Below are 17,068 nucleotides of genomic sequence, written 5' to 3'. Positions count from 1 at the left end.
TTGTCTCGGAGAACGTGTGTATGAGTTGATATCAGACAGCAAATTCAGCGGATAGAAGGCAGGCTCTACTCCATGTGAGCTGAGGAGTTCTTCAGTGAGCAGTTTTGTATTTTGTTCAGCAAAATACATAAGTGAACCTAACAGTTGCTTTTTGTCTGCTCAAAAGCAAATGGGAAGCCTGAGTATAACTGTCCTGCGGGTGGGATACAGCCTCCAAGTAATAGTTTGATTAACCTGGATGATATTACCCAGGCTGCCTCTTGAGATCTGCTCTGTCCTCTTTTATTATTAATGCAATGATCCACAAATCCTGGGACATTTTTGTAAATTGAGTTGTCTGTGTCATTCCAGATCCTGTGCAACTGATCTACAAACACTCCTGAAACCGTTTGCAAGGTATTTGTCATCAAAAGCCTTGCAGGAAAGATCTTGCCAAATAAACTACCATATGGCAAATATTTGCTATGATCTACCTATGACTGAAATGACAGGAGAATCCTTTGTGGGACTCTTACCCACAGACTTGTGCTGTGATGAGTTTGGATACTGATTTTACCAGTATCTGGAGAGGTCAGAGTTTCAGTTTTGTGAAAATGGCTTGTCCAACCTTGTAAAAAATAGTTTGTCCAGAGAGTGATTTCATTTCAGGTGGATGTCTGCTGACCATAAAAGATTTTTGTTTGACTAGGGAACTCTTGTCTGTCAACGTAGGGGACACATGTCTAGCCCCTCAAGTTGCTCTCGCTCTTTCTCCTTTTACATGAAGCTCCAGCCCTTGGAAGGAGATGGGAGCACAAAGTGAGATACAGAGACAGGTTCTGGAGCTAAGCAGCTTGGCCAGTCTGGGTGACAATTAAGTTCCATTGCTTTGTTGTCACTCCACGTGCCTAACTCGGACATCAAATGCAGAAACTGGAGAGAAATGGTACTGCCTGCCTCAAACACCTCCTGGATGTTTCCAATTCTGTCCCGAGAGTGAAGTGCCACCAAGGCACGACTCCAGCACCTAGCATGGCCCTCACTGCCTGGATTGCTCAGAACGTCTATGACTATAAAAACAAAGGAAGAAAGAGCTCTGATCTCTGTGTTGAATCAGCCTTGCCTATATTGCGTTATTCCAAACCAAGCACAACATGGAACTAGAATATTTACATGTACAAAGTTTTATCGGTTTTGTGACTACACCAGAGAAAATCCCAGATGACCGACTGACCCTGAGGAGACCCAACACTGGCACCAGGCAGCCTGTCCTAACGGCCACCGCTGTGACTGCTGAGTTTGCCCCATGCAGTTTGCATCAAAACCTGCTAGCAGCCAGCTGAATTAAGCTCCTCTCTAAGCTCACGGGGGAGCCTGTCTGCACTGTGCTACCAGAGATAGTCACACTTGGCAGGTGTTGCTGGAAAACCAGTTAGCCCAACCATCAATCGTTCTTTCCTATAAATGTAATTTCTGCAGCTCTTCTGATTTAGCCTTCAGCGTCTGCTGAGACCTCTTACTGATTGCTCTGACCACCAGAGAAAATGTGAATGGATGAAATAAAAACACTTCAGGCCCACAATACTCATCTGCTAGCACTGAAGCAACAGACATGGAAGCTGACATTGCTAACAGATCCTTTACAGGATCTAATCATCATTGTAGAAAAGAACCCTTCATTTTGCATTACTGAATGGAATATGTCTCAAAAAGCTGTGTATTTTCTTCTTCATCATCTCAAAGGCAGATGCCAGAATTGTAGCTATCTGTATTAAAAGCTCATTGAAAAGCTCAGCATTGTCTACCTCAGAGGGAACTTGCAAAAAAGGCAAAAATTAAGATCAAAATATCAGTGGCATTTAATTCAAATCCAAAATCAGGCCTGTAGGCTCAGATCAGGACTCAAAGCTTTGTCTTAATCTAATTTTATACAAACAATTCAGTGGTAATAAACATTTATAAAATCCGCGTCAAGGAAATCAGAGGGGTTCCCAAGACCTGTAATGAGAGCCGGCATCACTGACTCTGCATATTAGCAAACCCAAGCACTCACTGAATAAGTGGCTGCAGAGAGCACTTGACAAAGACAGAGCTCCCTTCACACCCTAAAAGGCTCTGAAACATTTTGCCTAGTTGTGATAAAAGCTTCGAACATTTACCTGTTTTGGGATGCATAAAGGAATTGGCACCACTGCAGATAGCCCCTGCCTTTCCTATAGTGGTGTGCATGTTCTCATTGCTCATTTAAATACATGGTACATTTTGAGCAGTAGTAAGAGAACTAGTCTAACAGCTCTTAAGAACAAAGCTCTTTATTTATTCATGAAGCAAATAAAAGCACGGGAAAGTGTAGCACAACCTTCCCTCAGAGGACTCCCTACAACTACATACCCTACAGAAGGCTCAAAGAGCAAGAAAACCAAAACGACAATGCCCGATAAAGGCGATAGATAGCAGCAAGAAACAGTTAGAAGGTGGCTGCTTTGGACACACAGATGACACTCTGTCCCATCTCCCAGCAGATAAGAATGACAGACTGCCCTCGCTGAGGTGATCGGGTTATCAGATGATAACCTGGGAGAACAGCAGGACTGTTTCCAAAGACACCATACCTGAAGGATGACCCAGTGACCCTCCTTTGCAGCCAGATCTAGAGCTTGTTCAGCAACTACCTCTTGACCTTGTCCAAGGGAAACATTGTGGAAATTCCTGTTGTTAAATGTATAACCAAGTTTCTTCCCTAAAAGAAAAACAAAAGAGCAATGTTCAGCACTTTTACCTGGAGCGGCACGCAGCACAGCTGAGCTCACACAGCAGCAGCAAGGCAGAGTTCAATCTTATCAAAAACCCTCACAGAAGAGCTATCGCACTTCTTATAATAGTTATCTTGTCTCTCACACGCTCCTTGCCAAAGCACTAAAAGCAGCAGTGGCTTCTTCCAAACTACTTTTAATTACAGAGCAGCATCAACACAAAGGTACATTATTACAAAGTGCCCCTTGTTTAAAGAACATTTTTCCCCTGCAACCTTGTGTAAAAACATATTTTACAGTGATAGGAAATTAAAATAATTTCCTGCTGATTAAATAGGTTTTGAATGAGACATCATTTGGTCGGGAAATGCACCCTGCAATGCATGCTAGAACCAGCAGTCAGGTTAGGAACCCATTCAGTTTTGAGAAGGCAGCTGAAATGAAATTTGTGTGAGCTTCTTGTGGCCTCGACCAAGGCCTCCCAGATTTTTTGGATCTAGCTGGTCAGTTAGCCCTCCAGATTTCTCATGGATCATCCTGGGCTTTGGCAGGTGTGGAGTTGCCTCTGAATGCACCCACAATGCATGTGGGAAGGCCCATGGTCAGTGGACTGCAGGGGAGCCCATGGGAAGGGGTGCCCCAGGAGCCACTGCAGACCACCTCCTACAGTCCCTGCTACATCCATCTCTGCACCTTGCAGGGTGAGAACCCCAAAATCCATGTCATTTACTATCCTGCTCTGGAGGAAGGATGGCAGCTATTTAGTGTTTCTTCATCCCTGATCCCTTGGGATTGCCTTGCCTTCATGCAGACAGTGCACCCTTAATTCCTAATTTCTGCTAAAAGCAGGCAAGTTTTATAGTAAAACAAGCAAAAGATTTGTCTTGCAAGACTTCAGATTCAGCTCTTGGTACAACATTGGAAACAGATGGCCATAAGTAAAACAAATATCCAAACTCTTCCATTTGCTCGAGCTCTCTGCTTAGCCTTACAACAGCAACGCCCTGGGATACAGCTCTCCCCATATTTGAGAGTTTCCAGTTTTCTTTCTCACTATCTCTGGTGGCTACCAACTTTGAGTGCTGCTAATCTCCTGCTCTGCCTTCAAGACCCACCCTCTCAGGAAGGGATGGGGAAAATTTACAGAAGGCAGGGTGCTACCCCAAACCAGGTGATTAATAATAAAATTAATAACAGTTGTTATTTCCCCTTCACAGATAGGAACAGGACTGCAGAGGGATACGCACTGAGTCTGCGCTGGCTGCCCCACCAAAGATGATGCCAGCCTTCCTCCTTCCTTGCTGGCTTGAAGAGGAGAGGGGACGGTGCAGGCAGGCTGCCCCGGGGAGGTGGGGAAGCTTTCTGAGCCCAACAGTGTTTGCTGCGGGGTCCTCCCCATGTTGCCAAGGAAAGGTCCCATGAGTGGGCAGCACCTAGAAGAAGCTATCTTCCATTCACAAGAATTATCTAGCCAGACTTGCACTTTAATAAAACCTAATGAAGGGCAGAGAAAATATTGAATAATGAATCCAGTCCGAACCCCAGTGAGGCAGGCTTTAAGGCCAGTGCAGCTGCACTGAAGCAATGGTTTTATTTCATTAGAGTTTTTTTCACTTTTACTCGCTGTAACTTTTCTGGCTGACTAACCCCAGGTGCTCAACTACACTCATCTTTACAATTCCAATTAAACCATTCATGGTTGGATTTTAGTGCTTCATTTCCCATACAAAAAAAATAACACAGTGAGAGACAGGATCACCGACGTGGCTCCAAAGGGAAGCCAGGCAGATGATAGCACCTTCCTCAGGGGGGTCCCCTTCAGTTCACAATAATAAGACCTGGTATCAGGCTTGAAAGAGCACAAAACACAATGCAAAACCCAGGAACTCCGCACAACCGGGAACTGTGATCTGGTCTATGGCTCAGGCTGCACCGGGATTTAACATCTCTGAAAGGTGCTTGTGGGAATGTGGGTAAAGACTGACTCAAACATTATTTTGGGATGACCCAGAAGGTGCATCATAGGAGGAAAAGAAATCCACAGGTCAGCATTCTGCCACCACTTGCTTGGACGATGGCTTAGTTCAGTATTACTGGTTTCTCTGCTGGGACTGCCAGCCTTGCTGATGTTTAGTCTGGAGACCTGCCTGCTAAAAACCAGCCAGCAGCTCTACTGTGGTAGTCTGATATGTAATTCATACAGTTTAAATATACTATACTCCACACTGCCGGGAGCATTGGGGCTTGACCACAAGTCATGGTCTTGGAGATATGTGGAGCATATTGCTGGAGAAGGAGAAAAGACAGCTGATGAGCAGAATGGCAATCTGGAGCATCCTTAAAGCAGTACCCAAAGGCATTTGACCCCTCTGCTCCAGAGGGATGAAGCCCCTCTGCTATAACTGTCTCAAAAGAAGTGACTGCAGTTACCTCTCTTCAACAGTCAGAAGTGACCCCATTTCCAGACCTACTGTAATTGCCATGTTCAGGCTGAAAAATTTAATTCTTCTATGGTGGAGCTGAGACCCAGAGAAAATTCTGCACATTGGCAGCTTTAGAACACAGGCACTGACTACAGCAGTCATTGCACAAGAGAAATCACTATCTTCTCAAATAAGGCACCTTAGAGAAGCCCCTTTGGCTTTGAAACCAGCCAACAGCGCTACAACTGACCATCCACACCAAAATCAACTAGGAAGGATGGGATTAAAAACTGGAAACTCTGCTACTAACCAGCAGAATGTGATAGGGAGCTGTCGCTTATTTTTAGCTATCTGACAGCATATTAGATATCTCTGACGTAAATTATAGGTTGTGTACAAGACCAACTCAGAAATCGTTGCAGTGTGAACCACACTGGAAATCCAGGCAATGCAGGAAAGAAACAAGTTTAATTTAAACTTTAGATAAAAATCTGAAAACCTTTAAGAAAAAAAGAAAAAAAAAACAACAAAAAAACCCAATCACATCCTCTCACAATTATCTATTTTTAACAGATTACTCCATTATCTACAAAGAGATGGGGAAAAAAAAACAGAACAAGAATGTCATGCCAAGATAATTATGCAGAAGATAAAAAGCAATGCTGTGGTATGCCTGGAGACATGATTTATTTACCTTGTTTCTCCACATCCTTCAGTGGGTCGACTCCTGGGGACAGGATAAAAAACATTGGGGTTGCAGGTCCTGATTCCTCAAAGGTTGTTGCAAAATCCAGGGATCTCCCTACCACATATTTACTGCCAAGCTTTTCTTCTACAAAATCTCTGCCAGAAAGAAAAAAGTTTTGCCAGTCTACTAGTGTTTGGAAAAGACAGATTTCCCTGCAAATATCAATTAATTAGTTTTGATTTTGCCGATTCAAACAAATTAGAAACTAAATTAAAAAAAACAGGTATGAAATAATTTTAAGAGAGGATCTGCAGGCTGGGCTTCTGGAGTTATCACTGAGTAGCAATGTTTGGCACTTTTTACAGGGGTAAAATGACACATGGCACACCCATATCTGACAAACCAAAGGAAGTGAGAAGGGAAAAGAGTGGGACCTACCAGCCCAACACTGTATTCAGAAGTTCAATACAAGTACTGGCTTGATTCTGACAAAGGTATCTCAGGAGAGAAGACAGAGTTAAGTTGATGTATAGAAAACTGCTGTGTACTTTGTAATCCATACAGCCTTTGAGAGGAAACAACATTCCTTTAGATTTATCACCAAAAGTCACAAAAAGTCCAGATGATTTACAAAATTACTTTGTTCTGGAAAGATAAAAGGGAAGAGCTCTAAGAATATCTAGCGCATGTAGCTTAGCCTCTGCATGAGAGTCACAAGGAAAAATACAACTGAGAGAACAGGAAAAAATTCAGCTCCACAGCAGCTGCCTGAACAGAACACAGCGCATGGAGAACGTCCAGGCTGAATTTCCCCAGGGTGAGCTTCCAAAATCACTGCTTTAGAAAAAGACGATACAGTGAACATTGATTCAAAGGTAGGAATGTTATATTCAAACCCCAGGAATGAGCAGTTACTCTTCTAGCGTAGATGCATGACTCAGGCCTTTTGAAAACCTCAGTACCACGGGGAAGAAAAACATTGGCCAGTTTTCACCTGGTAGATGATACCAAAATAAGGCAGCCAAATTCTTTCTAAGAGAGCTGTGAGTCTCCTTCAAGGAGTAGTGAAAGGCAGTTGGAACAGAAATGCCTAAGGGATTGCAAAAGAAAAAGCTTCTACTTTGGTACCTCTTTCAAGAGGATTTTTCTGTTCTGGGTCAAGATTTGCCAAAGAGCTGCTGGAAAACTTCAGTCCACAAAATTTAAAAAAGTCCATCAGAGACAAGGTCACAACGTTGTTGTGACAACTTGTCACAACAAGACAAATGACTGGCTTACAGCTTTTCTAGGTTATATGAAGCCACAGCTGCCTAAGATCCTTTATCTGAAGAGTCCATATAAGTTTCATAACCATGGCTGGGGGTGCCAGCTACCAGAGTCCTTAGTTCTTCCACATTGTTCCAAAGGTCTATCCCTCAAGGCAGAAGCACCAATGCCTTTGGAAGGACTTCACCATGACCAAGTTATACCTTGCTAGTAGTAGCTGGACTGATCTGACCTCGTCGTGGATGTGGAAGCATGGGAGCACAAGGTGTTGCAAGAAAGTCCTTGCTGATGTTCTTCAATAAGGTTGAAAGATGAAATAGGTATTTACACTGGAAACTCTCTTTTGAGGAAATTATGGTTCTTGGTGATGAACAATAGAGCGCTGCCCCCACCTAAGCTCTAAGGAGTGAGTCAGGGTAAGAGTGGTTTCTCCTGATGGCTCCTTAAGCCTTGGGAATAAAACAGCCTGTGCAAATATCCCCAGGGATCTGCTATGAAGAGTGGCTGAAAAACCTAACTTCAAAGACAGGGAAATGCAAGAAGCCTGTACAGGGATGGATCATTTTAGACACCAAAGAGCTTCCTAGACGGTCTTCATGGAGCTGGCACATATGACGTGACATAAAGGGTCTGGCAGCTTTCTGAACAGCAGCTTGAAATGAGGTAGGGATATTCTAGGGCATCTAAAATACCCCTAGTCACCTGTGTTTAGGCTACCAAGTTACTCCTTGACTCCTAAAATGCACTCAAGTACTTGTCAAGACTCTCAGAGAGACAGGAAGGTTAGGACTAGTAGTGACGTCCATTGATCATCAGTAAGGTATTTAAAGTTAGCAGATGTAACCGATACACAGAAGGAAGAGATTGGCAAGTTGAGAACTGCAAAATAACTTGTGGGATCCAACAACATTGCAGGTATCTAAAACTCGATGAATTTGTTAACACATGATCTTGAAATGTTACTGGCTAAAATAGGGATGTTGGGGCTGAAGTCCTCATGGTCAGAGTATGCAGCTCCCCCGTGCTCTACAAGATTCCCTACATTTTGAAGGGTCACAGACACAACACAAATTTGACAGTGCTTAGGAAAATGAGACACCAGATCACCATTAGGCTTCTGCGTGGTGGCTATCAGGAATGCTGACTATATTAAGCTCAATCCAAAGACTGCTTTTCCTTCCTACATCAGAGTACTAGACTTCACTGACTGACATGAGAAGGACAGATGAACAGACTCATTTATTTTCCAGAGAGGTGGATCTCTTAGGAAGAGCAAATTTCTTCACTAAGGGAACAGTATCTGTCTTAGCCAGACTGCTGGCTGAAGAAAGGTTTGAGGAGTACGATACTATCAAGGAGGAACCAGGAAGTCAAACACATTTTGACTGTCATTGTTACCACCAATAATTTCATATTTGCCTTTGGGCTATGAGATTTCCCTACACGAAAGCTCTACTTAAGCCTTCTGGGCCTAGTGTCTGACCATCCTGTATTTCAAGAAGAATTTTAGTCACAAATATCTACAAACAAAGTCTTGGAGAAGGTGCAGTGAACTGTTACTCTTTGCACATGTTTATGTTCTAACCTACTTCTAGGTAAGAAACAAAACAAAACCCCATTTAAATACTCTTGTGCAAATGGAAAAGCTTGACATGCCCAGACCCTAAAAATATCCAGCCAAGCTTTTGAACTTGGATTCCCTTACCTTTTCATAAAAGAAAAATGTGAAAGGTGTTGAAACTTTATGTTCTACTTATTTTTGAGCTATGTGAGTACCGCCATTTTGATTGAAAGAAAAGAATTAAACTTGCTTAAATGAAATATGCACATAAAAGTTCAAAAAGACAAGAGCTTATTTTACTCAAACTAAACAACAAAAGGAAAAACAATCTTTTCAGCTGAGAGAACACATGGAGAATCCAGCCCTAAAAGAGTAAGAAATGAAAAAGAAGATGGTTTAGAATGGTATGATTATGATCAATTATAGTATTTAATTTAATAAAACATAATAACATTGACCATAGGGAGACTTCACTCAGTCTCGTCTGCATTTTTCTGTGAATTTTAAAGCACAAACAGAAATCTAGTTCATACACCGAGTAATACAATCTGCTACATGCACCCATATACACGCGCATGCCAGATGGTGGAGCAATATAAACTATTTGAGAGGCAGTAGCATGAGAGACATTGCAGAAATGTCAAATCATAGACTACTAGGACAGAGAAGGAAAAAACAAGTCCTAATGGAGTGAAAGACCTTTAGTTTCTCCTGGAACAAGCATATTGCTTTTGCACACCTTCATAAAATTTAGACTCGCCTAGTCACCTTCACTACATAATTTACAACTACAACTTTCAAAACTAGCATCAAGTAGATTTTGCATTTTACAGGGGAAAAAAAAAAGTTCCTTTATTTCTACACTTTATTCTTGTGCCTAAGGAACAGCCATAAAGGATTTAGTAACTAAAATCGACCTTAGTGAACTCTAGAAGTTGTATTGATCATTAAAAGATTCTAGCAGATGTGTAACACCTGTATGATGACGCTCGTTTCTGACTTGGCATGTCTGCTCCTCACCCAGTGTTAGTTATACTGCTCCATCACTACTGGTGATATTGGGGTTAGACCTCTCCAAGCAAGAAATTCCAGTTAAATGAAATGTGTTGACTGTCTTGCAGAGTTCAGAGATGACTCATTCAGCAGACTCCTTTACAGGCAACCATTTTGCAGAACTCATATTCTATAATAAATACATCTAAACGTATTCCTGAATTACTTCTGTTCCCTAGAAAACACAGACCCAAAGCTGCCTGCTAAGCAAGAGCATTACAGAGATAGCAAAGTGCCCTACCTGACAGCGTAGGTCATGCGATCGGGTCGGATGGCTCTCATTATGCACAGGCGCTGCAGAGCTGACTTGTTCTTCCATTCCTGAGGGAACTTCTCCTTTTCAGGACACTCAGATTCAACAAATTTCTTCCACCGTTTTGCAGAGCCCTCAATATCCCGATCCAGGTTTCTGAATTCCTCCATGGATGAGAGAGCCTGGAAATATTCAAGGAAGGTCTTCAGAAGAACAATCCTACATGCCTCTGAACCATTTTTCTAATATTATTGACTGTTCATGTTTTGCTCCACCAGTAGGGTCATAGCTGGAGCCTGGGAGCCACAGCCAGAAACCCACCAGGATCAGACTTTGTCTGTTCTCCTTTTCCCGACTCTGTTGATGTCAGCACATTGTCGCAGGAACAGGAATCACCATGGCCCATTTACAAGGCCACAGGAAAGTATGACTGAGGAAAGTTTCATACTTGCGGAAGGTCTTCTGAACAGAAACGTGTCTCAAGGCTGCCCACAGAACATCAGCTCTAAAATCGTGCTGCACCTAACAGAGCCTTCCCTGATGCTCTCACCCACATCACTGCAACGCCCTTCCCCAGCCAGTGAAGCCACACACGGCGTCCAGGCCTTCTCCCCTGCAGCACAGTTGCTGAGACATGGGAGTTTGGAATTGACAATACAGGAAAGGATGAAAGAATTTGGCATCATCCACAATGCAGTTCTCCATAACGCGAAGCGACAAGAAATCTGCTCTCCTGTTTTGAAACCAGAACTGAAAAATCTCAAGTGACAAGCACTTGCTACCGTTAGTTATTCCAGAAATGCCTGATTTGGATGCGAGCTGGAAATTTTGAGCCTATGTCTGACAGGAGAGCACATTGCTGGCATTCCCATGAGCTGAAGTCTGTAAACAGTTTCCTTACTGCTTCAGCAGACGCAAAGAGAATTGTGCAGCAAAAATCACAACAAGTGATGGAAAAATGTGCTTTTGTATCCAGGGTGCTCAGTATCCAAAGTTAAACAGAGGCTCAGGCATGCCATGCTCACCAAAACTGTTTTTTTTAAGGGATTTCACAGTTGGAATATTAATTATCTTCATCTTTATACACATGCAGTCATTCTTCTCTCCCTGTTCCCCCTGCATATACCTCTCTATCTGCATAGTCTGGTGCACACACTCCGTGAAACCACAGCACTGAGATTTCACCATGCAGTTGTGGTGACCATGGAGCCGCAAATCTCAATAAACATGGTAGAAACTGTAAATAGGTGGGTGCTTTCTTTGTCCAAGCTTGCATACCATACTGTGCCATTGTAAAAAGCAAATCACTCAGATTTATACTTGCCAAACGCACACAAAGATTAACTTCTCGGTGCTTACAAGTCTGTAGCAGAAACAGGTAGCTGAGGAATTCCCCAAAGAACAGCTGAGCAAGGCAGTAAATAAATGATAATTACAATGAAAATGTAGCTAGATTTTGTAGCTAGGAAGTGGCAACTATAAATGTTATGCAGAGAAGTAAAGAATCCCAATTATGTTTCATACAAGTGGTGGCAAAACGTATTGCACAGCCTGTAAGGTTCTTTTGGATTTCAGGCAAAATTCTCGCTGAAACAAACATCTTCAGAGCATTTTGCATAATCTGAAGCTGTAAGCAGTTGACATGAAGTGAAAAAGACAATTGAAGTATAAAAGACAGTGAATGAGCTATTTTCTATAGAAACAGAAGGGCACACTCAGAGCGAAGCAGAAGCTTCTCGATGGGCAGAGGTGTTCCGCACCATTAATGATCCAGTTCACATCCCATACAGCTCCACTACGGAAAGCAACTGAGAAAGCTCCTTGAAAAATGCCGGTGTCACACCCTGTTCAGATCAACTGAAAAAATACGCACTTGCCAAAGGGCTTTGGCAGCGTCATGCAAATGCCCTCACAGAAGTGCTGAGAGATTGCCTTGGATACGATGCTGTTGCAAATGAGGCAGAAGACACTGAAGGCCACTCTGCTCTAAAAACTGCAGGAAAACCATGCTTTCCCTCTGGAAAGGCTTCCCAATGCAAAGACAAGAGCACTGTAAAACTTTGGTCTTTCTAATAGACTGAATTTAGTTAAAAGCCGTACTTCAACCCAGAGAGCGAACAAAGGGAAGGAAGGCATCAGAAAAAGGGGCTTCTTACAACAAATGAGTTCATTTTTTAGCAGTGGGAATGCCTGTAGAAGACAGAGAGAAAGAGATTGTAAAGCTGTTCCCAGTGGGTGCCACTGACCCAGGACATTTGTTGAATACACACTCACAGCATCACAGAAGCAATGGTCAGAAGAAACCTCTGGAGGTGTCTAGTCCAACCTCATGCTTGAGCCTGGACTACAGCCAGCACTGGATCAGGTCAGCCATGGCTTTGTCAACCATGTTGATCTCTAAAATGAAGTGCTCTCACCCTCTCTGGGTGCCCTGTTGTAAAGCTGCACTATTCTTCTGGTAAAGAAGTTGGGGTTTTTTAATTTGTTCAAGCTGAACCTCCCTACCTGCAATTTGTCACAGTTGATCCTTATTACATTCACTGCCAATAACAAGGAGAGTTTTGTTCTGTCATCTCATAGGTGGGCAAATCCCTCCATCTTTCCTTACAGGTCACGTGCTCTAGGGCCAGAATTAGAGCTACAAGCAGAGAAGTACTTGTAGATATTACTATAAATGGTTCTGCAACAAATCAGGCTTTGCCCGAAGTCACAATTTCATCAGAACCTCCACAAAAGGCACGGATAACAGCAAAGTGCTTGCAATACCACTTGAAAGCTACAGCATGGACTGACTCAATTTGGCGCTGACCATCTCCATGCCAAACTCCCAGGGATCCTGAGAGTTTCATGAAGAAGAGTGTGAGCAAAGTAGTGATTCAACAGATGTTGTTTCCACGTGTGGATTAGCACTAACATGGAGAAATGTCAGTGACAGAAGTACTTGCTCCAAATTCAGTGCCATATCCCACTTTCTGTGGAAAACTAGAAACCAGAGCACAGAACATGAGAAACTGAAATTCACAGGAACAATGCCATGTTTTCTGATCTGCCAAAACCTTGTCCTTGCAGCAATAAATATATTTGATACACCTCTCATAGCTGAACACAATACAACGGCAAATGTTGAATTCAGTGGATTCACCAGTACAAGTGCTTATATAAAACATCTTAACACTGTTGACTTTTGAAGTGACTTACTTAAAATACCACTTCAGAACTTTGGCTGCTACTGCTTTGAGAAGTCTCTTGGTTGATGTTAACAAGGGAGACTCTGAAAAATTGCTTTCTTCTTACTAAATGACAGACATGTAATCAGAGATGATAGTCTCTCTCTCTCCCTGAACAACATGTTGCAGCATCAAGAAAGCTCTAATTGCAAGTATAAAGTCTGTATTATATAAATTAACACTAAAATTTTCATTAGTCAACAATTTTAATTGCATTTATTAGGAGTGATGGTATTAATAAGAGATGCTGCTATTTAAAAGCCAGTGCAGTGAAAGCTATCTCAATCAGTAATCTTTCTGTGAATATTAATTGCTTTTCAATACCCCTGCTGTGAAATTTTCCAAGAAACTTAGACCAACAATAATATATCACTGTTCCCAAGCAGCAGGAGTAAAAGCAGGAATGCTACATTGGGACAGCAGATGGGTACTACATATCAACCTGTGTAGCGTGGCTATTTTTGTCAGCTTAATGAAGAATACATTTGTCAATTAGAGTTGTCATGGAAATTGAGAGAGACAAAAAACACCGATCAAAATAAAATATGATCAAAAGGGCTGGAGGACTCCAGTTCCTGTCTTCGCAACCCACACTATAATCATCTCTGATGGCTGGAAACAGGAGAGTCTTGAGTTTATATCTCAAAATGAGACCTTGCCAGCAAAACAGGTCTGTTCACACCATGTCAAGGCAAGGATCATTGTCTTCTCAGAGAAAATGATTTCTCATTCACTGAATCACAGACAACTTGCTTTATCACTTTGGTTTTCTTTGACAGCTTCTCGTCTAAGTCAGAACCAGCTTTAAACTGGAGCCGATATGTCAGCAGATCTGTGAATTTCACACGTTCACAAATGCAAAGTATTCTCTTTCTCCCCACAGCTGTAGGAAATACAACGTGTATCAGCCATTGGCTTTGAGAAAGAAATCCTAGTTGCCATTGCAGAGCAAGTGCCTCTGTGCTTACAAGGTGTCCTTAACACATGGCCCTTCAGAGAGCCAACGAAGGGCCAGAGCGGAAAGGGGATCTTTGCAAAGAGACAATGTCTCCAGGGGACAGGGAGAAGTCCCAGGCAGATGGGTACAACGAGGAGATGACCCATTCAGTTTCTCCTCCCTGCTTGCTGCCTCCAGAGGACGGGCTGAGTCCTCAGTGAAAAGAACAATTTCAAAGGTCCGGTGTCATTGCTACTGAATGCAATTTATCTCCTAGTGTCAGATACACTACAACAAGCATTTGTAAATTTATTAGAGAAAACACTTGCTCTTATCACTAAAGGCAGTTTATCCCCACCTGGGGGCTAAACTGGCTCCAAGTTTAGGTGTTGCTTCATAAGTTTTTATAAAATCTAAAAAAAAAAAAAAAAAAAAAATTATCTCCATGTTTTCTTCCCCTTGGCTCTAAAGGAAATTATTCTTTAAAAAAAAGATTGTTTTGTATTTTAAACTGTTGCCATAACTTAAAATACCCTGCCTCAGAGTCATCTGACTCGAGAACAGCTCTGGGGCAAGGGAAGACAAAACAGCTCCTCATTAGCATGCCCTGAGCTGACATAAATAGTGTGGAAAATAATACAGTGCAAGTAAAACCAATGCTGCCAGCGTGAGCTTCTAACACCTATTTACCAAGTTCCCCAGCAGTCATGAGACTGGTTTCTAAAAAGACATAATAAAGTCATAATAAAAAAAAGTGAGGGTTTTTTTTAAAGCTATCCTTACTTTTTGAGTCGTCAAGTTATACCTGATTCATACTTTCAGTCTTAGCTCCTTATATATCTTACTTTTTAAAAAAAGAACCCTCTACTTAAAAAAAATGAGGTCTATAAGGAACACAGTGACATCAAATGTCTCACTATAAAGACCACACAACTTGACAACACTGGAAAGAAATTGTATTTAATATTCTCACACTTTAATAATCTGTGAGATTATTAAATCCTAGCGATTAGTCATGATTTCACTTGCAAAATTAAAGAGATGTGTTTTTATGAATTATGTTATACAGCTTTTAAGCGAAGCAGGCTCCACGAATAAAAGGTTCGCTGTTCTCAGCAATTGTGCGATTGACCTTGAGACTCTTTGCTTTTGGAAAGGCAACAGCCCGACAACGTCATTTGCAGAAGCTGCAAGGGTTTCAGTGGGCAGGGGTGGTCCCCAACAGTGATGTGCACATACTTGGGAAAGGCTGGCTTTTAGCAAGCCAAGCCCGTAGGCTAATGATAGTTGAAGAGGACTCATTTTCAGATGTCAGGTGAGGTGTGCAGCAAAGCTATTCAGGTTCAACTGAATGTTTTCAATACCAGCACCAGGATTAGATTCAAAGTCTAGAAACACTCTGGTAATTCAAAGCATTTGAGCTGTGCAGCTCTCACCATGGCTTGGCTGCGTGTTTTGGAGCAACCTTCACCAACCTGAGGGACGTGGGTTCCCAGAGAGGTGTGGGAAAGTCCCCCCACAGCTCAGCTTCCCAGTTATCTGTCTGTACATGGGCTTGTAGAGTTTGAAGCAGCTCGTGTGTGAACTTTTGCAATGGGCTTAAAGCAGAGCAGCTGTATGAATGCCTGATGCTTAGGAACAACCTTGTGCTTTTTCTAAACACCTTCTAAAGGTCTTACACTGTTCATGTGCAATGCAAGTTCTGCTTATATAGGTTTCTGCAAATATTCATAATTTCCTTCCTTCATTGCCTGCAGGTGGCCCAAATGTTGTTAGGAAAACCCGCATCCCCACAGTTGGAAAAAGACAGCTCCTGGAAGAATGGTAAGGTCAAACCTGTATCTGGCTTGAATTGATAGATTGGATTATTCAAGAAGTAGACGTATAAGCAGATGAATTACTCAATTTGAATACTACTGTTAACTACAAGTATTAATGTAGAAAATGATGGATTATTTGCCATCTTTCCCTCACTAGGTTTTGGGTTGTATTATTCAGTCACTGAAGGTGTTATTTTCTGTTTAGCTGCACTACCTGAATTATTCAACTCAGAAGAAAAAGGTAAAAATAAAGACCTGATGGGTTTGCCAAACTTCAATCACCTCTCAACACAAAAATGTTATTTTAATCCTCCTCATTTCTCTCATAAAAGCTGACTGACAAGCTCACTGCACTGCATGCCCCTGTCACTTAAACTCCTCTTCGCGTTTTCCTCACAGCTAAATTTTACTGGGGTTAAAAAGTATGTAATGACATGACATTACACTATAGAAAAACATCCTTCTGTTTATCTGCAGCATCCTTCCTAGAGCATCACAAAATGCAGACACCTTGTGACTGGACAACAGAAGTGGTCTGAGGAGTGATGGGTTGGATCTCGCTACCTTTTCTTGGAAAATTCCCAGTGAAACCTGTATCTTGAATCAGAAAGCAACGGCTTCAGCACTCAAGTCCTTCTTACTAGTACGTTCTTACAGACAGCTCCACTGGATAGGAAAGGTCAGCAACAGAAATGAGATTTAGTCAAATTTTTGCATTCTAGTTGCTTATAACCACCCACCAAATTTTCATAATTTTGCCTGAGATATTTCACAGCTAGGTTCATATTGGCATTTTTCCTCCATTTTCTGCAAAGCTTTTTCAGGTTGTTTTGAGAATGGACCTTGCAGTCAGGCTGTTCTGCCAAGCCACACTCTCCATCTTTCCTCTTCACTCTTTGATGCTCTCCAGCAAACTGGGGACACACAGCCAGAACCAGAACCTGGCCATGGGTCCCTGATGACAGCTGAAAGGTGGTACTTGTGTATTTCTGAAAAGTTCCCTGGATTTGCCTGTTACAAATCACAGATGGGCCATCACCATGCGCTAATGGCACAGCAAAACTTGAAGAGAAAATATGTCTCATGGACTGGAAGAGCTCAGCTGAAA

The 17,068-nt window shown here is 42.2% G+C and overlaps 1 protein-coding gene across 1 annotated transcript in view; it reads right to left on the bottom strand.

Moving 5' to 3' along the window:
* Positions 1 to 17,068, bottom strand: part of LOC142417837 (dynein axonemal heavy chain 9-like) — a 121,606-nt gene that overhangs the window by 41,076 nt on the left and 63,462 nt on the right. Inside the window, exons 16-18 of the mRNA XM_075518928.1 lie at positions 9,965 to 10,158; positions 5,850 to 5,998; positions 2,592 to 2,719 (exon numbers count right to left, since the gene is read on the bottom strand). Coding sequence (XP_075375043.1) covers positions 2,592 to 2,719; positions 5,850 to 5,998; positions 9,965 to 10,158 — 471 coding nt within the window. The remainder of the gene's footprint in view (positions 1 to 2,591; positions 2,720 to 5,849; positions 5,999 to 9,964; positions 10,159 to 17,068) is intronic.

Source organism: Mycteria americana, chromosome 16 (assembly GCF_035582795.1).
Source record: "Mycteria americana isolate JAX WOST 10 ecotype Jacksonville Zoo and Gardens chromosome 16, USCA_MyAme_1.0, whole genome shotgun sequence".
Classification (NCBI taxonomy): Eukaryota; Metazoa; Chordata; class Aves; order Ciconiiformes; family Ciconiidae; genus Mycteria; species Mycteria americana.
The sequence above is the reverse complement of the archived record's forward strand: the minus strand, read 5'-3'. Positions and strand labels throughout refer to the sequence as shown.